At 44.3% G+C, this 26,891-nt stretch overlaps 1 protein-coding gene and 1 long non-coding RNA gene across 6 annotated transcripts in view; one reads left to right on the top strand and one right to left on the bottom strand.

Moving 5' to 3' along the window:
• Positions 1 to 1,561: 1,561 nt before the first annotated feature.
• FLI1 (Fli-1 proto-oncogene, ETS transcription factor) overlaps positions 1,562 to 26,891 on the bottom strand; it is a 78,951-nt gene continuing 53,621 nt past the window's right edge. For all 5 annotated transcript variants that reach the window (XM_061368444.1, XM_061368445.1, XM_061368446.1 and 2 more), the window contains 5 exons: positions 25,433 to 25,636; positions 19,103 to 19,171; positions 6,292 to 6,354; positions 4,978 to 5,025; positions 1,562 to 4,018 (listed from right to left, as the gene is read on the bottom strand). In XM_061368444.1, coding sequence (XP_061224428.1) covers positions 3,489 to 4,018; positions 4,978 to 5,025; positions 6,292 to 6,354; positions 19,103 to 19,171; positions 25,433 to 25,636 — 914 coding nt within the window. In that variant the 3' untranslated portion in view covers positions 1,562 to 3,488. The remainder of the gene's footprint in view (positions 4,019 to 4,977; positions 5,026 to 6,291; positions 6,355 to 19,102; positions 19,172 to 25,432; positions 25,637 to 26,891) is intronic.
• The window catches only part of LOC133220402 (uncharacterized), a 158,598-nt gene continuing 138,509 nt past the window's right edge, over positions 6,803 to 26,891 (top strand). Inside the window, exons 1-2 of the long non-coding RNA XR_009727711.1 lie at positions 6,803 to 7,042; positions 7,566 to 8,613. This is a non-coding gene — a long non-coding RNA (uncharacterized LOC133220402). The remainder of the gene's footprint in view (positions 7,043 to 7,565; positions 8,614 to 26,891) is intronic.

Genomic DNA, 26,891 nt, shown 5'->3' with positions numbered 1-26,891 from the left:
AGATCTTATGAAAGAGCTAAAAGGTGCCTCGAAGTGCCTCACCAGTCTGAGGCTATCTGCACACTGGTGTGAGATCTCTTTGCTTCAAGATCTCTTTATTCCATGGGAATGCAGCCTGCTGTGTGCAGCGATCTCTATCTAAAGCTGAATATTAGGAAATCCTAACAAAGATTAATACCACCAAGTACCCTGAAGAGAAGCATTGAAAGGAAACAGAAAGGACCTGTGCTATGGATGCTGCTGATCACCTTTCACCTCAGTCTGGGCTCCTTTGAGGTGCTGCAAGTTGGGAAAGGACACTTCTCAAATCGCTGGTTGTTTTCAAGCCTTTTCACCAAGGATCCTGCTGGCCAAGTTTTGCCTACAAATACATCTTTGCACTCTGATAACCTGCAGATTCTGCCTTTCACCGTGTCTATGCAACCCCAGTCCTCAGATGTTCCTATTCCTGGCAACCGGGCAGGCACACCGTGTTCAAATAAACCAGTTGATATTACTGGTGATGCATAGCCAGAATGAAATCTGGATAGCACTATAGTAAAAACAATAGTGATAAGCAAAAAACCACTCGCTCTAATGACTAAATTGAGCAACTATGGCTGAGTACACAAAGGGAACAGCTCTGTGGTGGTTGAACACACTCACATCACTCTTTTTCAGAGCCCAGGCTTGCTAATCAAGCCAGCGAAAGCTATTGTACTAGAAACCAAGCAACAAAAGGTTGTGTGTGGAGGAAGGAAATGGTGTGCTTGTGCAGTTACGTGTTTCTAAGGGTTTATCAAATCGGCAGAAAGATCAAGCTATCTCTCAGGACCACCGTGCGTCTGCAAAACTACAGGAAGTGCCTTTGCTTGACCTTTATACACAATCAGAAGATTCCTTGGCAGTGCTTGTTTGTGCAGCCTCTTACCCCATCTCAGGAATGCTTTGGAGCACTGGCTTTCCCTGAGGTTTGGGGATAGGTGAGAAACATGAGCAGGCAGGCTGGTAAGACATTCAGCATTGCATATCTACCTTGCGTCAATGGCTTCTTGAGCACTCTAAAGAGCAAAGAGATGGAGATGTCTGTTGGGGCAGTCATGACTCTCAACACAGTGCTGTGACCCCATCGCGGGGGCCTGCCACTGTCCTTGTGCAAGACACTTCACCTCCTCGAGCTTTGGCTGCTCTACCACTTTGTGTCTCTCCCTCTCTCTCTCTCCATGGACAAAAGATAGAGCTGAGTTTTGGATTTAGACACTTCAATAACTGAATTTGGTCTGACAAACACCAGCTCCAGAGACATGGATTTTCTGGACTAAGAGGTTGATATTGTTTCATAGTGATAAGGATGGATTGCCACTACTATGAAACTGCTTTGCTTTCCTTCTTAGCTCAGTTTAATTTAGAGGCAATGCTTTATCTGCAGGTATGAGAAGGGAGGGAGAGAGTGGGACAATATGATGCCTTAGAGAAGAAAACCACCATTTATTTTGTCACATTTTTTTTTACATCATCCTCTTCATACAACAGTTTCATTGTAACACTTAATACAGTTCTTTAAAAAAACAAAACACCAAGATAGCTTGCAAAATTATATATATTTTAATATCCAAAAAGTACATTGCATATATATAGTAGCAAAAGCCCCATTTCAATGGGTAATTTCTTCATACTTAGATTTTGCGATTATTGCAGTAATGTTACTTATAAACACCCCGAAAGCACTAAGACCTAAACTGATTAGCTCGATCTGATTTTTCCATTCTGTTAAATAATGGCATCAGTGCTTCTGTTTAAAGTTATGAGCAGACTATAACGTTCTGGTTTGAGGCTCCCGTCCTGCAATCAGATGCACATGGACCAAATCTTGCACCCACACAGAGTCCCAGAGGTTATGTCTAGACTAGATATTTGTGATCCTGTTAATTGCTTGCCAGTTAATACAAGTGAGCTAATAGGTTGTACATGGAAGTCTCACCCCCCCTGTAGACATCTGTTCTAAAACACAAATGCTTGTGGTTTACTCTTCTCTTTATGGCCGTTTGTGGATCATCGAATTAACATGTGCAAAATTAGAGATGCCTGAGAGGTTTTGAATGTTTAAACTGGAAACAAAAAGCCCTGGTGAGAGTTTTCCAAAAGATGTTAGGAGAAATATTGGATAATTTTATCGATGAAGTGGTGAAGATCTTTCCAAAGTTCAAGATTTTGGTGCAAAATCATCCAAAGTACTTAAACAGTTGCTGCTATATACTTTCAATCAGCTTCAATGCAAACTAAGTGGAGTTAATTTGCAGACAGGCTAATGCAAGAACAAACTCTCATCTAGACAGACCTGGGGAAATCTGGAAGGTTTCTGGCTACTTTGGGGATCATTATGGATCCAATTGCAGGACCAAGGCTCTCCCCAACAGATACATTACTCCTGTCTTAATTTTTCTTTTCTATTATTTTTTTTTAGCAAAAAGTACAAAGCTCCAGCCCAAATGTACAGATTGAAAAGATGTACAAATTACATTAAAACAAAAACAAAACCAACCCACAAACAACTGAGCTGATAGTAACAAAAAAAAACAACAAACCTGCATTTGTGACCGAGGTCAACTCGTTTTATTTACTCTTCCTTTTAAAACTGTGAGATATAGGGAAAAAAAAATAACTCTGCATAATTTATACAGTAATTTGCCTTCTGATTTGTTGACCCTTTGGATGACGGTCTGACAAACGCACAGCGTTCGCGAATCGGTAGCTTGTAGCGATCCCTAAGGCTCTGGCAGAGCTCAGGGGCCTGCTGTCATTTCTTTTCCTTCACTTTTGCTTTCAAGGAATGTCTGTGCTTGACATTAGGTTACTTTTTGTTCTGGTTGAGGCTGTTTCTGGAGTTAATACACAGTCTAATGAAGTTGTACACTCTAGAAAAGTTCCTTCAATGCCCTTTACTTCTTAAAATATACATGTACATATATATATACGAATATATATATATTTCATTTCCAGTTGGGTGAACATCCTCATCTGCCTTAAAGCTAAGATTCCAGTTGCGGTCCCCTGCAGCCCAATGTCCTCCACTGAATGGTCAAGTGTCCTACCCTCTCCACAGTGAGAAAAACCCCCATGTAGTCATCTTTTCCTATGACCCACACTTGGATCTATGTCTCGTCAAAAGCCTTTGAATCCTGAAAAACTTCTCACATCAAAAAGCTAATAATCGCTCCAGGTAATGGCAAACAATCTTCATAGTCAATTTATACAGAGGACATAAGCATTAAAAACCAAAGAAAATGCAGAGTACTGGCCCGAAGAAGCATCCATCTCTCAGTTCAAGACACAAGAGGCAAAGTTACAAAAGTAAAAGGTTTGGTCCAGGAATAACCAATATCCAGTTTAAATTCTTCCCCAGAAAGGCCACAATATTCCATTAAGGGTCCCCCAAAAACACATAAAAATCCCAGAAGTAAAGAAAAGGTCCAACCAGACTGATAAAGGCCACTTGAAGATAAAAGCATCTAGTAATAGCTGCCCAAGTGTGGTGATACATGGGCATTGGGATGGCGAGGGACATTGGGGTTTGGGTAAATGCTTCCTGCAGGGGAGGTCCAATAAGGTGAAGCTGCTCCAAAGAAACTGGATGATGTGACAGGCATAGAAGAGGGGTGCGGGGGTACAAAGTTCACCTTCTGCTGATGGGCATGGTAAGACGGCATGTAGGAGAGATCTGATGGATACTTGTACATCGATGATTCAGTGGGATGAGGCTGAAGAGCCTGGGCAATGCCATGAAAGTCAAATTTGTAAGCATACCTTTTGCCATGCACTTTGGTCATAATGTTCTTATCATAGTAGTATCGGAGGGCTCGGCTCAGCTTGTCATAATTCATGTTGGGCTTGCTTTTGCGTTCTCCCCAGCGCCGTGCCACTTCATCAGGGTCCGTCATCTTGAATTCCCCATTGGTCCCTTCCCACGTGATACAGCTGGCGTTGGAACTGTCCGACAGCAACTCCAGAAGGAACTGCCACAGTTGGATCTGCCCGCTCCCTGCGAGAAGCAAGCCAAAAAGGAAAGGAAATGACATTGTGTTTCCTGCTTAAAAGCAAAGACAAAGGCAGGAAACAGAAGGACTATCTCGATCTTTACTGGGAACTGGTCCTTCAAGCTTTAGAAAGCCCTAAGTAGGAATGGATAAACTGTTCCCAGCAAACAAGTTAGTCAACCCTTTGTTCTGTTCATGAGTTTGAGGTCAGATTAGATTTCATAATGGTTGCCTTTGGCCTTAAAATCTTGGGGCTATTCATAAACAGGCTTTTTCCCAAGCATACTGCTCTGCAAAGCTCTTCACAGAGCAGTTAACACAGTATACTCCAACTCTTTGATTTCTTACTGTTTTCCATGGATTTTATTTTGGATGCCTACAGTTTTCTTTCCAGTTGGTGATCTGAGTAACATAAGACTATTTCTCCCCCAGACTAAGTGACTCCTGGTTTTATTTGGTGTGGTTATACTCATAGTAAAGAGCCACGTGAGGAAGTTTCCTTACCAGCATTCAACATGTACAAGTTTCTTTAGTACAAGCAACATTCACTCCAGGTCTCACTCCCTAAAGTCAGTTTTCTGTGGATGACATTCTAGGGACAGTTATTACATGGTGACTTTCAGAGGCGTTTTGTGCCTTTCACTCTGCTAATCCATAGCAGACTGTGAAAAAACTAACCTGTACTTCAAATCTGAGAGACCAGCATTGAAGTCCCCCATAAAACTCTCCTCAGAGAATGCTAGTTTTGGGTAAGAACATTCAGGTTGGTGATTTTGTCCTGACAAAGATGATGTTCCACTGCTTTCCTGACTTTTCTATAAGAAGGTTTGCAAAAGCACTCATGAGAGCACAGCTGCTATGGTCAATGTCTCTCATGACTACCCTGGTGGTAGAGAACAACAGCTACTCATCCAGTAGCTAACCCGTTTGATTGTGGTGGTCTGAAATGTAAAGGTGAACTCACCTGGATTGGCAAGACGGCTACTAGTGGGCCCCAGGATTTGATAGGGATCTAAAAAAAGAAGACCCAGTAAAAGATATTTTAAAAACTGATTTATCCAAAAGAAAAAAACAGTCCATTATTGCTTATTCTGCAAACCAGTTCAAATGTTCATTTTCTTTCTTTACTCTTGCTGTCTCTCCTCCTAGGGCCTGGAACAAAACCTGATGTTGTTCCTTCTTTCTTTTTTAGCAAACAACCACTAATTATTTATGGAAACCCAAATGGCACAGTGTTTCTGGCACCGCTTTCAGACATGCCTGCTTTCAAAGTCTGTAATCTCTTTGGACATACCCTACACTTATGTCTCAGCTAGAAAACATGAAACGTGAAAAAAAAGAAGCGTGGGATAGTAGAACAGTGACAAATCAGGAGCAAATATATTTCTTCTAATAAAAAGAGCTGGACAGCAGATGAGATTTGCAAATTCACTTGTTAGCAGTTGAGCTTGCTTCCCTCTGAAATGAGGGAATGCAACGCTCACCCGACTCCCCCTTACCGAAGCAAACAGGGCATTAGACAGATGGGAGTAACACAATTTTGATCACTGGCTCCAACGAGGCTGAGTGTTTCTTGAAACCCCACAATGCATTTATTAGGAATGAATTCTTTCCCTTTTTCAGGGGCCTCCTCAGCCCTAATCTCTACACTTCTCCTTTGCTCCTCTCTGGGTTTGGTGATTTGGATCTATAGCATTTGCTCGTGGATTGAATCGATGCCAAAAGAACCAACCCCCTAAGAAAAAAGAAGGGATAGAAAGCAGCTGTGCAAAGCAGAGAAGGTGGTATTTAGCTTTTCAAAGGCCCCTTGGGAAACCGGCAGGAAACACCACTGCTTGCTGCCCAACAGGGTTCGCTTTTCTTATTTGGTTTTCTTTGACGCAGGGGAAGCCCTGTTGATTCTGTTTGGAGACACTTCCACTGACCATCCCTGTGGCTGAGGTGAGGAGGTAAAGAGCACACATTCCACCAGTGCAGCATCAGCAGCTCCGTGCCCCTGACTGCTTCCCCACCTATAGCGCAGCACGTTGGGGTGCTTCAAAGGAGATGCAGCTCATGCTGGGCACTGCACGTGACTCAGCTGAAACAAGGATGTTTCTTTTGAATGGGGAAGGACAACGCAGGAAAATAGAAACAGTTTGGTTGCTGTTGACTCATTGTTCCGAGACTTCCCTGTCAGGTTCTGCTGTTCATGCTGTGCTGCTTGACACATGTATTCACTTGGTGTAGTACAAATCCAACTACCTAGCAAATGCAGCAGGACAAAATCAACACTTACCTGGCTGGGGCCGCTGCTGTTCTGTTGTCTTATTCACATTTTGTGTCCCTGCAACAGGAGGGCCTGTAAAAACAGAGAAAGATCTTATATGTACTAGAACTGGGGAGGAGGAATGAACAGAGAACAAGGCAAGTACAAGATACATTGAATGGGAATAAAAGCAACTGGGATGAGAAAAGTTTTCCAGTCTCAACAGCTGATATTTCTGAAATTGCATTACAAAATGAAGAGATTTGACTGGAAATTAAAGATTTCACTGTAAAATGAAAATATGCAGGTGAGGCAAGGAAAACAGTATGTAATCCCTTTAGCGACTTCAGTCTTTTATTTCAACTGACCTTCCATTGTGTTTACACCCATGGTTTGAACAGAAACTTGGATTTTTTAAATGTATAAACTCTGACCTTCTTCCACGTTTGAACTTTTTCAGTAATTCTTTTTGGAAATGCAAATTCTTGTTTTAATTAATCTAATTAAAAATGAATCAACTGATTTAATTAAAAAATTTTTACACAAAAACTTTTGGGTTTATCAAATCAAACATCTTGTTGAGAACATCACAGCCATTTCTATAAAATCCTTTAACATTACTGTCTGTTCCTCCTTTCATATCATTTCTGTCTGGGACGAGCTTTTTTGCATGATGCCTGAGCCTGACACACCTGATCATGGAGTAGAGCCACTGCACTCAGTGGAGTTTAGTGTGCAACTCATCCCATCCAAAAGGGGCCACCCTTTCACTTATGCCAAGGTGACAGAAGACCATGGGCAGAAAAGGAGGCTGAGATGAACCTATTTCCAGAAAATAAATGGCAACTTTAAAACCCAAACACTTGACATGCACAACGAGGAGGCTATTTTAAGGAAAGAGGATAAAGCATCCTCTGGAGTGACAATCCTAATGCTCCTCTGCCCGTGCTGCTGGGAAGGGCTGAGCACTGCCTTGTGCTCCAGTTCGCTGGGCTGCAGAGCGCAGCAGGGCTGCGCAGCTCCCTGCAGAAACATCCCAGGCACTTGAACATTCCTCCCGGCGCTGGGAAAGCCGCTGCAGCTTTGAAATTACAGCCTTCTAGTTATTGGCATGAAAAGGAAAACAGAGCCAGGAGAGGGAAGGGGAGGGGAAGAGAGGGAGAGAAGGAGGAGGAGGGAAGAGAGGGGAATGGGGGAACATGGAGCTCGTGGAATCTGCCTGGTTTTATTTTTATTTTACTCCTTTGGTTTCTTCTCTTTTTTTTTTTTTTTTTCTGTTTTTCTTTTTTTTTTTTTTTTAACAGAAACCACAAATCCCGCTGCAAATAGATCAGCCTGAAAAACAAACCGCTCCAGTTCCAGCCCGGGACAAAGACCACAGTGGGACATCTCTGAAGGAGGGAAATGGGCAGCCCCAGCCCTGCTGTCTCCAGAATGAGCCCTATCCCTGCTCCCATGGAAAGGGGCTTGCAGCTGGGTGCTGCTGGGGAATTTATCCCCAAGCTCAGTCCTCAGCAGTTGTTATAAATAAGATGCTGTTTGCATTTTCCTTGCTGGAAACCCATCATGCAAATCCCAAATTTGAGTGCACACAGAGCTTGGGCTGCTGCTCTGTCAGAAAGGAGGAGGGCAGGGATGAGGTCTGAAGTAACCACCGGCTTTTCCCATGTCCTCTGTGCAGCCAGTCTCCGACTTTCATTTCTCCCCTGGGATATCCTTCCGAAGTATTACAACTGGAGATGTTAGAGCAATGTTTGGGGAAATATTTGGAAAAAGGCCATAAGAGTTCTGCATTGAAAGAAAGGCAAATCTTCAGAAATTGCCACTGATGAAGATGCTAAGGTACATTTTGATTAGCTCAGTGAGAAAGAGCTTTGCCATTGGGTAATTCTAATGGAAATATCACTCACATGGTGATCCTGTTAAAAAGAAAGGTGGCAATTAATTTTCAAACAGAAAAATTCAAATTAGGGGGGAAAAAAATCCTTTCCAAAAAGTAGCAGCACTCATGGAAAATTTTCCATTTTCTCTGACTTTTTGTGTCAGATAACTGACCAAAGTGAATCCACTGCTACAAATGGGCTGGTTGATTCAGATGCATCAGCATGTTTTGAGCAAACAAATAGGCCATCATCTGGACAGATGATCCTCCTCCTCCTCCAGATGGAGAAATTTTGTCCCAGGGGAGGAGCTTGCTTTGCTCACAGTGTCACAGAAAGTGTGTAAAATGCATCTCCTGAGGGTTTTTTAGCAGCAAGTGGCATTATTACAATCAGTTGTGCTGATCAGGCATATATTGCTACGGCTGCTTGGGTGTTACAGGATCCAGACTGGTTCTCCAGCTGCCCTAAGGTCTCTCCTTAGGCCTTCTCTTCTCCAAGCTGAACCAGCCCAGTTCTTTCAGCCTGGCTCCAGAGCAGAGCTTCTCCAGCCCTTGGAGCATCTCCGTTGCCTCCTCTGGACACGCTCCAACAGCTTCACTTGCTGCTCACACTGCTGTGGATGCAGCCCAGCACACGGTTAGGATGAGGCTTAGCTAAGCATCATTAAACACGATAGTTAGCAATACAGGCACAGCTATTGAATGTGTGCAATCAGCTACTGTGAGTTTCCAACTCTTTGTTTCCCTCTCAAAAAAACAAAGTCCAACTGCACTGAGCTTTTTTGGTTTTGTTTTCACACAAATCTGTGCAATGTGAAAGAACCACAGCAGCCCGCCCAGCTTCCAGGCCCAGACTCTAAAGCTGAACATGTCTAAGACAAAATGGAAAAGGCAGAGCCAGGGAACCTATCCAGAGACTCAAGTTCCTGCAAAAACAGCATCATTCCCAAGACCTGACACTCAGTGACTCAAAAGGATCCTACAGAACTCCAGCCAGACAGTCAGTGACAGGGTGAGTCTTATCTGTCATTAAACCCACTTGGATTTTACACCAAAACTTGGAAATTCAATTAAGAAGCTCTGTGCTGAGGTCCTCTTCTGGTGTAAAGCAGCAAATAGCTACAGTGGAGTTAAGGGTAAATTTATCCCAGCTAAGGATCAGGTCCCCAAGTCTGTTTTAGACTTGAAAGGCCCAGTGGAACAAGAGTCCTATGACAAATGTGCGCTCAATACAAAATGGAATTAAAGAGCAGAAAATAAATCATAGATGCTTTCAAGAAATGTCGTTCTGCAGCTGTCTGGTTTATGTCCAGAAACTCCCCACAATGAACGCATACTCTATTATGAGTAAGGTAAAGGATATTAATAATGCTTTGCACTTTCACAGCACCTTTCAACTGAGGATCTCACAGCTTTGCAAACATTCACACTCACAGCACGCCTGGGAAGAAGGTTAAATATCATGTTATTTATTTACATGCATAAATGCACTTTTCTCAGGCTTTACATGCCTTTCCCAGATGAAATGGCTTTCCCAGAAAGCAGACTGCATAGCATTGGTCTCTGGACCCCTTCTAACCTTGGTCTATGCTTTCTCACCCCAAATGTCCCTTGGCTCCTACTTCTCCACCCTCCATGCTATTTGGAAGTTCTCATCCTCTGCTGTGCAACTCCCCTTTCGAAGCCTATCGATTCCTCTGTGATTTGATGTAAATCAGAGACAACACAGCGGTGAAAGAAGGCTGACAAAAAGCTTAGAACATGGCAAAATTAGCAGGATCAGCAGTGGGCATTGAGAAGGCTCAAGAGATGAACTAAATTATCCAAGCCTCTGCGGTTTCTTCTTGTCAAGCTGTCTGATACAACAACAGAAGGACTTGATGTGGGGTAGAAACCAAGGAGTGAATCCCAGGGATCCCCTGACTGAGACTGTGGGACATGGAGGAGGAGAACGGCTGCATGTTGTGCTGTGAAAGTGTGGGAGGCTTGGCACTGCCATTGGGAAGATAAGGCAGGCTCCACTGAGCCACCAGCCCACCTCCACAGACATCCCCCCCCATCTCACAGCTTGAGTGCTACTTTGCTCCTGTTCCCCATACCTCTGGATCATATTTAGTCTAAACAGACTAACAGGCTCCAGTATTGCTGGGGGCAGATGGACAGACACGCGCTTCCCTTGGAAACCAAGCTGAAAATCCCACAGCACAGCAAAGAAGATCCCAGATGCCTAGCAGTCCTTTTAGCCTGACTGCAGTCCAATGAGCAAGCCATTGGGGAATCTGTGTTTAAGATATGATGTATTAGAGAGCAAAGCCTCTCTGATAAGCTTTAGAGAGTTCTTTAAAATTATAAATCTGAGAGCTTGAGGTGGAGGGGAGAAGCTGGAGGGGGGAGGATTTCAGCTGAACAATAGGCTCACAGTCCCTGTGCTTCCTGAGCTGCTTGCTAAGTGCTGACAGCCCCTTCATCCTGCTCCCTCCATAGGAGCTTTATTAGTCAGACCAGATTCAGTCACTATTTTGTGCTACCAGGCTTGATAAGAAGGAGAACAATGGGCACTGGGCCGGTAATATCCTCATTTGTCAGGCCTTTTTTGTTCTAGGATGGATGCAGTGGGGCTGGGTCATTTATGGACTGAATGCTATAGGCACTATAGGAGAATCTTGTTTGAAATGCTGCCTATGCTGGCATAGTGCCCTTAATTACAAGCAAGGCTGGGAAGGAAAGCATAACATATTTATCCTATTCGTGGCATCACTGGCAGCAGCAGCAGCTCTTTTCCAGCCAGGTACTGTCTGCTTTATGAGCTGCTGGGGCTCACTGGCAAGTTGCAGAGTGACTGCTCTGAACATTAGCTCCTCTGTCAGCCCCATGGGCAGTGTCACACTAGGTTAACACAATAGCCATGGGACTGCTTGTCCATATCGAACAGCATCCTGAAATGCAACTCTACATGTAACACAGGAGCATCCAAACACTGAGCCCAGCCTCTGCAAATGCTATCCCCATCACATTTCCCTCAGGAGAAGCCCTGTCATGGAGCTGAGCATCACTTGAAACCTCCCAAGAAGCTTTCATACCCCATCTTTCTGAGATCAGCTTTCATAGAGGATGTTTACAAGGGCAGGTAGGGCCAGGGTGAGTTTTAAGGTCTCTTCCAACCCAAACCATTCTGGGATTCTAGGATGTCTGGAGAAACACGCATGCAGCAAACTCGTGGAGGCATCTAGATTCCCTACTATGGCAGCTGCTAAGCAATAGGAAGAGCCCCCCATCTCTGCCTACTGGAGCTGATATCTCCAAGGACATTGGACAGCCAGCGAGTGGAAAGTGGCTTGTCCTGAGTCAGGAGGACAGAGCCAGGAAGGAAACAGAGGTAAGTTTCCCAAGTTTCAGTGACTTGTCTGCCTGCTCACTAACACTGCCTCCATTTCCCTCTGAAATGCATTGGCAGCCTCAGACCAAGTCTGCCTTGCCAACTCAGATGATTAATACCAACAGTAATGACTGTAGTCATTTAGCCATCATCCACTGCATTCCTTACCATAGCATCTTGGGGTGATTTAAAAACAACAAAGGTTGGATGACCACAGTTCTCCTGACAGAAAAAAAGCCCAAACCAGAAACACAGAACACCCCATCTTACTTGGTTAGTGAGCACAGGCACTGTATTTCCAGACAGGACTTGTGCTTACAGATTTAAATGAAGCAAATCAGAGTAAGGGAAAGGAAAAGGCTGCCAACCTAAAGAGGGCCATGGGATCCATGGGATTCTCCATGCAGAACAGTCTGGTTTTTGCCATGAGTCCTTCCGCTTCAGTAGAAAGAAAGGATTCTGGCTTGGTGGCTGGAATTTAAATTAGCCTCTCTAAATGGGGAAAGCAGAACCAGGTGCCCTGGGGGATCCAGACTTGTGATTAATATAAGTGGTCACTTGGGGTCTATTTTGTGGCAACTACTTTATAGGGAGAGAGAGAAAGAAGGGCATGGGACCTCACCGCTTTCCCTCCCGGAGCGAGGTTGTGTGTGGTGGCACTATTCTGGTACCCTGGAAGAGTCCCAGTGTGGGCGCAGGGGAACAAAAAACACTCCTGCTGCAAAGCAAACATGTAAGCGAGGGCTGCCAAGCTGCTGAGCCCTCACACTCGCAGCATTTAACCTCCTGGAGATCGCATTGAAGAGGTGGGGTTGTGTTTAAAGCCAGTTGGAGAGAAGAAACCTAGACTGTGGGTTTCTGGAGGGGCAAGGAAGCCAAAAACACCTCCAGCTCCTCCTCGAAACATTAGATGCATTGTTTTAAATGATGGCAGCAAACATTAAAGTTGTAGAGTCTGTGAGGTTCTTCCCCAGCCCACTCTGGCTCCAAGTACATGTACTAAATGCTCCATACATACAGAGCAAAACCTTACAGTGTCAGCAGCAAGAGGTTTGCTTTGATGCAGTTTTCCTTAGCACAAAGCTGTGAAGGCTCTGGATGCTGTCATCTGCCTGTAGGAGGTTTGACAGAGCGGAGCAGGACTAGAAAGCAGAGCATGAGGACTCCTCTGGCCTCTTCAAAGAGGTGGTTCAGACAGTTAGCAACCAGCTTCCCCTACATTTAGCCCTATGGCACACACCCAGGTACAAGTTAACATCTGTATCCTAACTGTGTACACTGCGGCCTCGAACTCTCAGCCACAGCATCATTTGTTTTGCAGTGAATTACTTTTCAACTTACTCTTTCTGCTAATTAAAACAATTACTTTGCACATATGCCACATGTTATGCTGTTCACAGCCAGTATTACTCTGACTCTTCTCAACTTTGCAGTGCCTTCAGGCACCAAACTCATTCATTTCTGCTTCAAGACCACAACATTACACTAAAGAATCGCCAGCACATGGATCAGATGTGGAATTAAGTAATTCTAGGGCTCTCCACTAAGAGGAAGAAACAAGCTAAGTGCAGAATTTCAATATAACTCCCATTCTACATGATCAGACTATTCCATTATTTTGAAATTAACAACAAAACAATATTATCATACATCTCTACATTGTTATTAAACTGCTCTACAGATAACTGGCACAGAGACCAAAGTCCAGGCTTGCAACAACATTGGGTTTTGACCTGAAGTCAACCCAAACCAAGTGCAAAGGGACTGACTGCTGGATTTACCATGAAACCTGTGGCAGAACACGGGCATGAATAACAGATTTCACTTGGGGAATTCTGAAAGTAGCTGAGAGCGCAGTTATGCATTGCTGTCCTTAGAGAAACAGATCAGAGCAATCAAAAGCCTTCAATATAATTCCAGTACTAGATTCAGCGTTAGATTGAAGCAACAAGGACCTGAAGCTACAAGGATCTGGAGCTTAGCATATGCACAGAACTAGGATCCAGGGCTTTCAAAGGACTTTCATTCTGCTTGCACACAGGGAAGTCCCTTCTGTGGCAGGTCACCAGGATCCGGCTTGTGATCTGCAATCCCTCTCCCTCGCTACCTTTATCCTGGCAGGGTGACACAAAGGGGCTCCTACGCACTGCAAATCTAGAGCCTGGAGCTCTGCTCCCCTCTCAGACAAGAGCTCTGGCCCCTCAAATCTGGAGTCGCTCCCTGTTTGCTTTGAGGCACAGGCGACAGCCCCCAGTTGTGCCAGTGTGGGTAGAAAAACACCCCCAGCTGGAACTTCCTGATCCCCGCCTGCCTTACCCTCTGCAGCACTGACAAAGACACGTTATACGGGACCAGAGGAAGCAATGAGAATGAGGTTGTTGTTGTGGCTTTTCTTAATAGCAGCAGCAGAAGTCCCAATGCACACTGCATGAAGTATGTGTCCTAAGAATCCCTCCCAGAGCATCAGTCTCTTGCCAGTTAACATACATGTTATGCCAAGTTGCAGGCATGAACAGCCACACGCTGGCAAGTTACTGTGTAAAAACACAGACAACTGCATATTATGAAAGGCACATTTCTCAGCACCCTTCACACACGTATCTATATACACATCCATCCCAAACACATACAGGTTGTGCACAAACAGCACTGGGCATATTTCACCCCCGCAGCATACAGGGAGGTTAATGTGCTGGCACTCCAAACCACTCAAATTGCAGAAGTATTCCTGCAGCAAAAAGCTAGATGCAGCAATACACGCAAAGAGAAAAGGGAAGGGTAGAGACACATGCGCAGACCTTAGGGTTGCGTTTTGCACAGCGTTTGCCCATTTAACTCACTAGCAGGAAACAGATTTACTCTTGTCTTCGTAAACCAGGCAAAGCACTTCCAAGAGCTTTTCACAGGAGGGACTGCACCCCAGCAAACATGCAAACCCCCCCCTCCATGTGCAATAACATTGCTTGCAGTGCACCCTAGGCAAAAAAATAATAGCTCTTTTGCTGGGAGAAAAGGAAGGATAATGGTTACTTAGAAAGTGCTCCAGACAAGCTGTCAGGTTGAATTCACAGAACTGGAGTCTACTCTGGGACAGCGCTGGCTCAGGGTGATCCCTTGTGAGTTGGGTTTCCTGCCTGCTACAGCTTAAAGACAACGATTCTTTGTTCCCAGTTTTTCTGGTGAAAAAACACACGCCTGCCTCCGAAGAGGGTCAGGGAGAAAGCAGACAAAACACTAACTCTGGAATTCCAAAGGAAAACAATTAGAAAAAAAAAGGGAAAAAGGAAAAATCCGAGAGCGCTTGCTACTGTCTCTCCTGAAATCATAAATCCCTGGGTTGGCCACACAGTTGAAGCACCAAAAAAGCCTCCCCTTTTTCTGCTGCAGAGCTAAAACTGGGATACTTCATCACCAGGCACACAAATATCGTTGACGAATGTTTCAGCCTGTACAGACAGTGGAGAGGGCACAAAGCCGCGGCTGCTTTTCCCCTGCCACCACTGAGACCGGAGGGTTTGCAACCTTTGCTGCGAGCATGAGGCCTTGCTGACACACTCAAAAGAAGGATTCGCTGGAGCTGGTCAGTATTTTTCACACCTGAAAAATGGCCTTTTCAAGAGAAGCATTTTATGCAGGAATTTGAGACTCTTTCCCTATGGGAACCGTGCTTACGCAACCGCGGTGCCTGTGGTCGCTTTGCTCCTCTCTCCAGTGCCCCCAGATTCTTGAGCCTGTCACTCCAAATTGTCACTGAATTTGACAAGATGATGGGGTTTAAAGAGTTTACACCAATTGAAAGTAAAAGAGGAGAGAGATTGTGGCCCTGACAGCAAGAAAAGCAGCTGCACGACCTCATATTTTTCCTGGTACCAGGGAATCTGTGTTAAGAGAGCTTAGGAAATGCTCCGACATCAGGAAACTCTTCCTCAGGGGCTCACAAGCACAAACCCACAGGAAACCATGCTGTGTGAGTTTCAGAGCTACCTACTTAAATCTGCCAACAACCAAAGAAAACCTACAAGCAAACACACCTTATACCCAAACATCCTCATTGTTCACACAAACACTTCTATAATGCAAACGTAAACAGGGGATAGCCACAGACTAAATCCTTCGCATTCATTTCCTACATCCATATTCATGTGTTCACATACGAATTTCCTCCCTCTTTGAAAATGATGGTAGCAGATCCGTTTTTCCTGTGTGCTACTTGAATTTAGGTTGGATTTATGAGACTTTGGGTTAGTGCTGGTTTACCACTCTTCTCAGCCTTAGGCTAAGCCTGGCATATGGAGGACAGTGCTGGAGGAGTTATGCAGACCCCAACACACTTAAAAGTAAGCATGGACTTTAAAAATGCCTTGGATTGAGGCCAGAATGCTCACAGCCACGCTGGACACAGCACTTTGGCCTCCTAAATGTTGTTGTATGTGAATATACTTTCCATTTCCCTATGGAAACCTACTTAAATGACACCATTCTAAAGGCGAGCAATTTAAGATCCCCATGGACTTGGGCAGACCATGTGGGCTCAGATTCTTCCCGTATGTCTCCAGTACCTACAGTAGGTCAGTCATTGCTCCAAACGGTGATGGAAAATGAAACCGACCATCTCGGCAGTGGAGCACTGGGAGCGGGACACAAATCTTTCCATTCAGCAACGAGAGCGACCTTGTTTCATTGCCCAGAAAATGGTTCCCCAGCCAAAAAACTCCTGGTGATTTTCATTAGAGCAGTTTATTTCTCAGAGGCAGCTGAAGACAATTTGTACCAATGACGCTAAATACCATACTTTTGAGTGTTTATGAGGCTGAGAAGCAAAGAAGCTCAGGCAGCAAGAGTCCTTTGAACACCCTGAGGTTTCTACCTATCTGATCCTTCGTGCACCAGCTGTGTAAGTTTACAGTATCTGTTTCTGCTATGAAAGCAGTTTTTCGCCACGTAGGTTCCTTTTTACAGTATGCGAATGGAATATGTGGTCTTAAGCCTAGTGGAAGCGTATGCAAAGAGCATGCCTGGAATTTGCACAAGCAGGTTATTTGCATCAGCTGTGTGATCTTAGAAGAACGTGCAAGAAGAATTACTGGAGGAGTGAAGAAAACACTATTCTTTTTCCCTATCTCTGACATGCATTGTACTATTTCATCACCTCCTCCTGCTGCTTTGGAATCCTCAGGGGAAGGTGGATAGAAAAAGGTTGTTTCTCTGGTTTCATTCACAGCCATAGAGAGAAGAAATGCTTACAGTAGATTCAAGATGCATTAACGTTAAGAAAAATGTTTTCTCTTTTGAGAAGTTAGGAAGACAGTAAATACTTATTAAAACCAAAAGTCATTATTTTTAAGCTGAAATTCCTTTTCCAAAAGAATATCATCATCTTGAACCGAGCCCGTTAAAAAGCCCTAAAAGGAAGCAAGAAAAATCTTGTTGCTTAACAGACAAAGGCTGAGGAATTCTAAGACCAGTTTTACATCCATCACGAGTTTCTCCTGTGATATTGGGCAAGACACTTCACTCTGTTCCCCCAATTCCTTATCTGTCAGCCTGTCATGTTCACATGTCTCTTATCCTGTCATCTTATCTCACAAATAAGATTTGGAGCACGAATAGGTTGTGGGAGGTTGAAGTGGGTTGGTTTCTCTAGACCATGAGTGAATGCAGAGGAAATATCTGCGTTGTAGGAAGAACTGGAAAAGAAATAGGTGGGATTTCAACATTTCCATGCTAGTTCTTAATTTTTATTTGACTGTCCCGTGGGTGTGTTTCGTCCTTTATTGACACATGATGAAAGTACCATGTAAAGTTAAAAACGCCTGGCTGACAGAAATCAAATGCAAACTGCTGTCAGCTGCAGTAAGGAAACACACTTGAGGGTAGTAAAAATGGAGGGGGAGGAACATTTTTCTTTCTCTCTGACTGTCTCTAGGCCCAGCTTGGAGAGATAACGGGTACAGGAAATCCAAAGGAGTGCAATTTGACACAGAGCATTTCTCTTTAATAAAAAAAATCACAGCTTCTTCCCTTTATTTTTAGCAACCACCTGGCCTGGGACAGAAAGAGCACAGTCTTGGATGTGTCCGTATCTGTTTGGGGGGGAACTGGGGAGGAACACGTGCATGTGTGTCTGCTCTATTCAAATAGAAGCAAGCCTAGCTTTTAATAATTTTAGATAGATGACTCTAAACGTCAAAGGAGTCAGGCACAGAAAAGCCTCAACAGCTTTGTCTCTGTAATGTACCATGTTTTATCAACTAATGCCTGTCTCTTGAAGAGAGAACAGCATGCCACAGAACAGACAGCTCAAGTGGATAGTTACATGCTGCACAAAAGAAGCTGCTCTAAAAAACAGTGCTGATATTGTGCCCAGAGTCCAAGACAGATGTTGGAGATGAAATACAGCGTGGTGCAATGAGAAATAAGTGCTGGCTCTCTCCAGCTACTTCAATAAAAGACTTTTTGCCTTTCCCACTATTCTTTGAAGTGCAAACTCATAGCTCATCAATGAAGCCATGTTCTGGAAAGCAAAGAAATGTTTATATATGAGATGAGGAAGCTGCCTCAGCACAAGAGCAGACTGCTTCTAGGTGGCTTATCTCATACGGCAGCCCTGGGATTTCACATTTGTCCCAGAAGCTTCTCAAATGGAGGAGCTGAACATGGTTTAGTGAATGAAGCCAATGTTCCTGCAGTTAGCCGAAGGGAAAGGAAGACCAAAACTCAAGGCTCCTAGTCCTACACAATATGTTACAGAACACAGGACTGGATTCTTGGTCTTTAACACCCTATTTGGCCTTAAGCAATTCAATAGTCCAACTGTGACTTAGTGTCTTATGTAGGTAAGGGATGTGCATCATGCCCCTCACCCAACTCTCATAATTTTAGCATGACTGAGAATCCAGTTTTTCATTAAAAATAAGGACAAGGACTGTAGCTGCAGAGGAAAACCTGAAAAACCTGACTGAAGGATACACAAACATAAATTAACTTTAAAACTTCAGGGTTTCTCAGCTCTATCTACAGGATCAGAACTTGTAATAGAGTAAAAAATTGGGGTTATTTGAAAAAGAAAACCTAAATGTTCCAAAATGAAAGTAGCAGAAAGATACACTTTAGTCTTCCTTGCTGCTGGAAACTGGCTGGCAGATTCATGAATGGGTTTTGGAAGACCTGAGTGGCCTTTACTTTATAATGGAATTTAGCATGAGAAAATTTTATCCTTTCCACTATGAACTTACTCAGAGAAAAATGATGTCTCAGCCTTTACTGAATACCTGAGGTTTTGAAGTGCTTCACATAAAGAACAGAAAACATGCTATCAGCTCATCAACACAATAATATACATGTGAAAAGAACAGAACTATGTTTTATGCCATGATATTTTTGCCAAGGACAAGCAGGGGTGTGATTTCCAGCATGGACGATGCTTCATATTGTGAATTACTCTATTTTAACCACGCTCTGCATGCATAGCAGATCAGAACACTTTCATGCCAAGGAGTTGATGTAAAAAGCCTAGTTTTAACCCAGTCAAAACCACTGTGAGAGCACAGGAAGTCAGGACATTTATATTCAAGAAGACTGACCTTCTTTGGTGGCAAGACGTGAGGAAGCTTCTGTGTGGGATGGAGTGTTGTAGACCAGCAGTGAGCTACCTGTAATGAAAAGAAAAGGGGTTACTGCAGTCTCAATGTGCTCTGTCAGCAAAGAACCATGCAGACAGGTGGGAAGTACTATCACTAGTGTCTAAAGACCAAGTTTTTCAGACAGTTAGGCATGATGGATATGAAATTCCTTTAAAAGCTTTCGAGCTGTAATGTCACACAAGCGCTACTGTTTCTCCACTTGCAAAACAAAAGACATTTCCTTCCATCACTGAGTGTCATGACGACCTCTGTTGAAAACTGCTATAGAAGGGTGAGGTTGTGCAGTGCATTTATACAGGTACAATATCTGTCACAGCAGAGCCTCTACAAATTACTATGGCACAGATTGTGTTACAGGATAAGGAAGAAGCTTTTCTCTCTCTATCTGTGATAGAGAACTTTCCTGTTTGAGGAACACGCAGGAGAAGTGACATGAATTGCACCGTCAGGATCTGAACATTTTTAGAGTGTCACATGCTTGGGTTTGGGCCAACAGCTGCAAACCCATCACTGATACTCCAGCATGTCCCATGCCTTGTGCAATTTGAAAGTAGCTTTCTTGGTTCAGAGTGGTCTTTGGATCCAGCACCACTTGAAACAAAACTATTCAAGAGGAGCAGAAAAAAGAACCCATTGGAAGGTCTTTGTTTTGCCCTGTCTATGGTGAAAGTGTTCCTTTCTAAGCATTTTCCTTTGGTTCTTCTTCAAACACTTTGGGAAATGGAGGAAGAGGCCCCATGAGCTCTTGGAAGCCAGCGTGTAATACACATTTCATGGTTGTCTAATTATATGTGCTTACCCTACATAATCTTCTAGGCTCACCTTTCCTGCAGCTCTTTGGAATAGTTTCTGCTGTGACAGGCAGCGATGTTCCTAACCGGGCTGAGGCCCTTCTTTGTGGGGACTGCTGCTGTGAACTGGAGCAGGGTACTGCTCTTGCTATGGATTGGTATGAGAAGTGCTTTTACAGACACTTTCTGCTGTTCTACCTATATGGCCCTCTACTCAGTGAGATTCTGTCCCATTTAAGGTACGTTGTCCTGAGCCACAAAGAGCAAACAGTACAGATACTATAGAGTGCTGTGCTGCCCCTGAGCATCCCCAGGTTCTTTAGCAGGGCTAAGAATACCTCTTTTGCAGGTACTGTAACACTGATTAGGATCCTGTGACTGAGCTGCGCAGCCTCCACATTCTTCTAATCCACATGATCCCAAATAACACTGACCTCACTTGCCCCTCAATAGTATTCACAGTATGTCTTGCTTTCCTGTGAGAGCTGAGGATTAGGCAGTTCACTGCCAGGAGTAATAGCCAATTGCAGGTGCTGGATCTTACTGGCCTTGTGTTCCTATGGATTTATTTTCTTCCCCAAATGCAAACAAAGCCAAAGACGTGTGCAAGCCACCATGTACACAGAGATAGAAGGTGTTGGAAAACAAAGCCTAGTCACTAGAGGATGGATGCTACCAGATGCTGCAAGACAGGGGATGTCTATTTCAAAATAGCAGGATGGATAACATGGTAAACTGGGAGGTAAAGAGTTCAAAGGGATCCCAAGGGTACCTTTGGCTGTGAAAGCTGCAGACAGCCAAAGTGATTGTCTTAAATAATTAGAGACTGGCTGGGCTTTTGCTGCTATGGGGGGGGGAATTAAAACAGCTTTGTCCACGTAACTCAGGTTTTCATCAGATGGTTTCTGGCTTTGGCATTTCTTCCTTGAGTATCTGCGGGGAAACTCCTGTCCGCTCCTCCTTTTCAGGTTATTTGAAGCAGATCCTGAGCACAACGCCCAGCCTAGCTTGACCCTGCCAGACAGGGAAGTGCTGGGGAATTCAGAAACAGGGTTTTCTATGACTAAATAGGCTGCAAATGCCTGGTTGAGGAGGTGGGGGTGGGGTGATGAATAGCACTGAACAAGCCGGTAGGCTCAACCTATAGCTACTTTACACTAAGCAAATGCAGCCCAGGCCACTGGAAAGGGACGGCGCCTCCCCCAGTTTAATTGCTCAAAGTTCTCACCTTTGCCCGGCAGTCTGAGGTTTCTGGTGGGAACACCACAGAAAAGGAAATGTGTTTCCTATTAAGGGTTTTCAATGAAGGAGGCAAAGAGAGAAAGCCAGAGACACAGATCAGGCAGAGAGAGGCCGACAGACAGACAGACAGACAGACAGACAGACAGAGGCCAGGCTGCTCCCTCCCTTACTCACTGGGCAGAACTATGGTGCAGTGAAGTTTTGGTTGGTTCTTCTTCCCCCTGCCCCTCACTGGGTCAGTGCCACCTCAGAGTAAATCAGCTCCTTCTGGAAACACTGGCATTATTAATAAAGCACAGGGCTATTCTCCTATAATTAATATCAAACATATTACACCTTATGGTGTCCCCCTCACCATTTCCTTTCTTCTTTTCTTTCCTTTGTATTAATAAAAGGGGAAGATGGAAAGGACTGAAAAACGGAGCTGAAGAGTTTCTCCCCCACAAAACCTTCCTTTGCACAAGGCAGCTCCTCCTCTCAAGATGCAGGAACATCTCAAAGTCTATTTAATCTGGAGGTCTTTTTTAGCCTCACCTTCTGAAGGCCATGTGGCTTTCCCTCCACATCTTCTGGTAGAATCAGGGTCTGCTGCATTTAGCAGTATAGTTTTGTTTGGCATTAATATATGGCTCGAAACCACAAAGCAGTTTTCTGCTTCTGCTTCTCGCCACAGCCTCATTCTTTCCCCTTCAGGCTCTTTTCGTTTGTACACACCACACACAAGCAACACCCCCATCACTAGAAAGGAAAAGGACAGGAGGTGACAGTTCAGGCTTCTTTTGATGTTCATCCCAAACATAGCATGAAAACATTCAGATCTCCCTTCCCACTGCCCGCTGGCTGGCTGGAGAGGATTCACCAGGCAGACTGTTTGAAAAAGATACCAGCACAGCAGTCAGTCAGTCTGGAGAACGAAGATGCAGGGGGATGGATGAGAAGGAAAAGCCAAGGCACGGCTTCACCGTTTTGGAGAAGAAACTGGAAGAAGCACTTAAAGATAATGGTTTAGGAGGGTAGACAGTAAGTTCCCTTAAGAAAAAACAATGGGGAGTCTTTTGAGAGCCTCCAAAGGATAGAGCATGCTGCAGAAGTGGGTTCTGCAAGCCTGAAATCTACACAACAGAGACATCTCTATTCCTGACTGCTTCAATAGGTCATGGAAACAGGAAACAACTGCATGATTCTGATCCAGACCGAAGTTTTGCCTGAAGACTAAAGGTGTTATGAGTTTGGTTTAGTACTGACAGTATTAAACAGCTCACCTGAACCTTCTATCGCCAAAACTAAGATTGAGCTTTTGTTGTGCTTGTGTGTATGTTACTGGTGTAGTTTTTCAATCTGGACTCAGCTGTGCCTAAATAATGTACCTCATGGGCAGTTTTAAGAATGATTCCACCCTGATCAGGAGTGTAAAATGCTGAAAACCTTCTGAGGAAGCTGATTTTCAGGGGGTCTCTCCTTGCCTGGCTAGGAAAGTTCAGAGCAGGTTTGTTACTTGGAACACCAGCACCAAAGCTGAGGATTCACTAGTCATCACATCTCCATCTTAACATCCTGTGAGGATGAACACCTCTCAAGAGAGAGACTGGGCAGAAGGAATCCAGCCTATAGATCTGCAGCTCCCCAAAGTTCTCCTGTGTTTTGCTGCTGTGATGTGCTCTCCACCCTGAGCAGGAGCAGAGCTGGATGTCTCGGAAACAACCAACCTTCCAAAAGGGGAAAACTCATGAAACAAAAAGCCCATCTCCCCATGGCACTGAGCTCAGAGGCTCGGCACTAAACATCCGCTGGAAATCAGTCTGGAAAAACAATAAGCTCCTTTCGGAGGCGTTACTCCATGAGGGAGTTAACCAGCAATCCAGAAACCAGACTGTCATTAAGGCAGCGCTGGGAACAGCTGCATGGAAAGGAATGCTCTTCAGAGGCTGCCCGACCTCCACTCAGACAGGAGCTTGCTTTAATAGCGACAGCGCTCGCATGACGTCTTACAGCAGCCCAAGGGGCTGAGCGGGGAGAAATTTATAATCATAAAAGCTGGGGATGGGCCAGGATTGAATTCTGCTTTCATATGCATCCATGTAAAACTGATTTGTCTGAGGCCAGCAAAGCTGCTCGGGTTTTGCACTAGCTTCATAGCATAGAAATGATAGTTTGTAGGCATTGCCCTGGCAGAACACTGTATTTTTCTGATTATTATTCAATATGCATTGCAGCAGTGCTTAAGTGTTGGGGCTGCATTAGGGCTCCATGGTGCTGGGTCTTGAGAAGCACGAGACACAATCCCTGTCCCACAGATTGGACCAACAAGAAGGCAGGATCACTAGCTCCATTCTACAGAAAGTAAGCACAGAGGAACTGAGGCAAAGGTTTCTTCCTCCTAATTTCAGGCATGTAAAGGCAATGTGTGAATGAGGGGACTAACATCCTGAATTTCTATGTATCCTGTTGCTTCTTTCCTAAAGAGAGATCAGTGTAACCAGACTACTAACTAAAGGTATCTAAAGGATATCAGGAATGTGCTCCTGAACAAATAGCAGCAAATGGTAAAGGTGGCAAATGAATCGAGGTCTTCAGGCATGTTATGCTATGAGATTAAGAATTTCATTCCTGATACTCTCTTTGAACACCCCAAACAATGGGATATCCAACACATGAGATTATCTCTGGAGATGCTGTCTGGAGCAGCAGAAGAATTCAACTCTTCTGCCAACCTTTTCAAGTTCAGCCTAGTTCTTTGATTCAAAACCCATACAACTCCTCCTTCATATCTTTCTGTCAATTCTCAAGTCTTATCAATAAGACAATTCAAGTGTCTCACTTGAGTATTTATCTTATGGGAATTGAACAACTTTTCCGGTTACAAAGCATCTGATTTGCCCAACCAAAGTCAGCAGGTTTGGCCAAAGCAGCGCTGGCTTTAAGAACTGCCTTGCCATTTCCCATAGAAGTGTGTAATTCTGTGTGCAAACCCTAGTTAAAGGTTGTTATCTGCAATCATCTCGAAGTGTTCTGTGAGCCCTTTGCTGATGAAACAGGATGAAATGGGCAAATCATTTTGGAGGGGAAATGATTTCTTGGGGAAGTCGCAAGGGACAGAAACCGTTCACATCCAACAATTGGGTTATTTGTTGTGAATCATTTTCTTGGCTCTACTCCTCCAAAAAAATAAAGGTGGGGCTTCCAGAGGCACCCATCTGTGATCTAACTCCTGTCCCACTGTCATCTGCAAAACTCCCACTGATTTTAGCAGAGGCAGTGCTGAAGAGCTTTGAAGAAACACCCTACATAAATGCTGCCTCACTGCTTTATTGCACTGGCCAGATGGAGACATCTTCAGCTGCTTTTACATCACAATTTGATTGCTCAGTGGAGAAAATAAGACTTTTTCCTTTCCCTCCCTGCCCTCCTACCTTCCTTTATGGCACTTTCTCCTGATTTTTCAGTCCTCAAGCTGCCTCACTTCAAAATATGTTGGAGGATGATGGATTTAGCTCTAATTCTCTGGCTTCATCATAACAATCATCCCTAGCACGCCTTAATGAAGAAAAGAAATGCTTTTACCTCCACCTTGTAGATGAAGTAAAGACAGATCACAGCTTTTCTCTTAGGGGCTTAATGCAGCATACTTTAGCATGGGGCAGAGAGTAGTAATAAGGAGGTTCAGCAAAACTTGTTTGAGTACTAGGCAGTTTGCACAACATCTGCTTTAACACATTTACATTTAGGGAATCACTCCTGTCTTTTTTCCTCTTTTCAATAGATTTGGGCCTCCAGGAACACAGAAAAACCCCAACTCCAGCCAGTTGTGGGTCCTATTTTAAAGCAGTATTTACCAGAAGCCTTAGGGGAAAGTGCACAGGCCTCGAACTGCAAAGCTATGGGATAATTTGCCCGTGACACATCAGTTAATATTTGGTTTAATCTCCAGAGCAAATCTATGTATTTTTATCATGCAGCTACAGATGGTTTTATTGTCTGTAAGACTATCTAATCTTCCTAAGAGTCCTGCTCAGTTCTTCACCTCCTTGATAGCACCAGTAACTCCATCTAAGTTAAAATTAGCTTTCCAACCCACTTTTTATTCCTCCCTTCCTTGTTTGCTCTTTCTGCTTGCCTTTCTCTGTTCTTTCATCCTCACCTTTCCTGCTATTTATCCCGCAGGAAGACCTCTAGGAGCTTATTGCTCAGCCTCTCAGTGTGTTGTGCTAGGGCTGGGCTATGTCAAGGCAGTACTTACTTTCCCTGAGGTAACTGAGGTGAGACAACAGAACTTCTGTGTTGTAGAGGGAGGTGGTTCGGAGGAAGTCGTCCTTGTTCATTTTGCAGAGCTCCTTGCCATCCATATTCTGGAAGATGGTGGTGTCAATCTCCATTAATCCATATTCCTTTATAGCCCATTCCAGCCACTGGCGCACATGTTCCTGAGTCCATAGGGTGGGATCTGGCAGGAAAGTACAAAGAGTAGTAATGCTATATGCAAGCCTTAGCACTCACTGTAGCCCAATCAAGGCATTAACCATTGTTTCCACAACCAAATGTATTTAATTTACAGATTCCAATGCATTTTGCCAAGCTGAACAAGTACTGTACTGTAACAAGACTCAAGGCACATAAGCTACTCACACTGACCCTCTGGGTAAGTTCTTTTGATTGACTTCCACCTGCCTGAATCTTATGCTGAAGCTTGGGAGCAACATAAGTGACATTTGACTGTGGCTTTTCTGACTCTGGAATAAAGCTTCCAAAAGCAGACTCATCCCTGTGAAAGGGTATGTCACGGTGTTGGTTCTGCAATGCTATAGAATGACATCAGTGCTGTGTAAGTCACACCATCCTTCACAAGCACATTACAAAGTCCCGACAGATGGCATTTTAAAGTCTGAGGATGGTGGTATTTATGGTCAGCAAAGGGACTCTGAAAAAGGAAGAATATTATTGCTTAAACAGAACAGCTTGCCATGTATCTCTGAGTCACAAATGTTCACCCCGCTGACAAGAACAGAGCCCTACCTCCGCTAGCCCTGCAAAACCTATTGGAGGGCAATGTGGATTTTATACTGTCTCATGCATCATTATCAACTGTCAGCAAAGCTCCAGCTGTGGAATCTTTATTGCTGGCGGTGACGTACGAGAGAGATTGAACCCGGCTGGAGTTTCAGACCCCATGGTGATGGTTTGCTGCATCAGTGGTTAAAAAAAGAACTCACCCTTTGCATTTTGCAAAGAGCATCGGATCAGAAAGTCCCAGCAAGAATTTGTGCCACGATACCATTTTACAGAGTCATTTTCAGAGCGTATCTGCACTTTCAGACGTTTCCTGTGCTGCTTCTCCCCATCTCAAAACTTAAGCTGCCAATTCATGTTCTACTGCAACCGGAGAAGATTGCAAAGCCACGCTTCAACTTTGGAGATGCATCTGTCCATCATAGCTGACACATTCCTCTCACATAAACCTCCAACACCTCAGGTCCTGAGGCAGTTGAGAAAACAGAGCAGAAACACGTAGCTGGGAGGCTGTGCTCTGGGGAGGGACAAGAAATGTCTCAGCCACACGTTTTATAGTGTATAAAACAGTTCCTTCACCCAGGACTGCAGGCTGCATGTGCTTGGGCTGCAGGGAACCCTAGACACAAAAGGTCAGGTACACCTGGTGCATTCCTGGGCACCTTTCTGGAATAACAGCCTGAAATGGAGAA

The sequence above is a fragment of the Neopsephotus bourkii genome, unplaced genomic scaffold, assembly GCF_033783945.1.
Source record: "Neopsephotus bourkii isolate Nb327-2 ecotype Australia unplaced genomic scaffold, CSIRO-AGI_Nbou_v1 NB_1433, whole genome shotgun sequence".
Lineage (NCBI taxonomy): Eukaryota > Metazoa > Chordata > Aves > Psittaciformes > Psittacidae > Neopsephotus > Neopsephotus bourkii.
The sequence above is the reverse complement of the archived record's forward strand: the minus strand, read 5'-3'. Positions and strand labels throughout refer to the sequence as shown.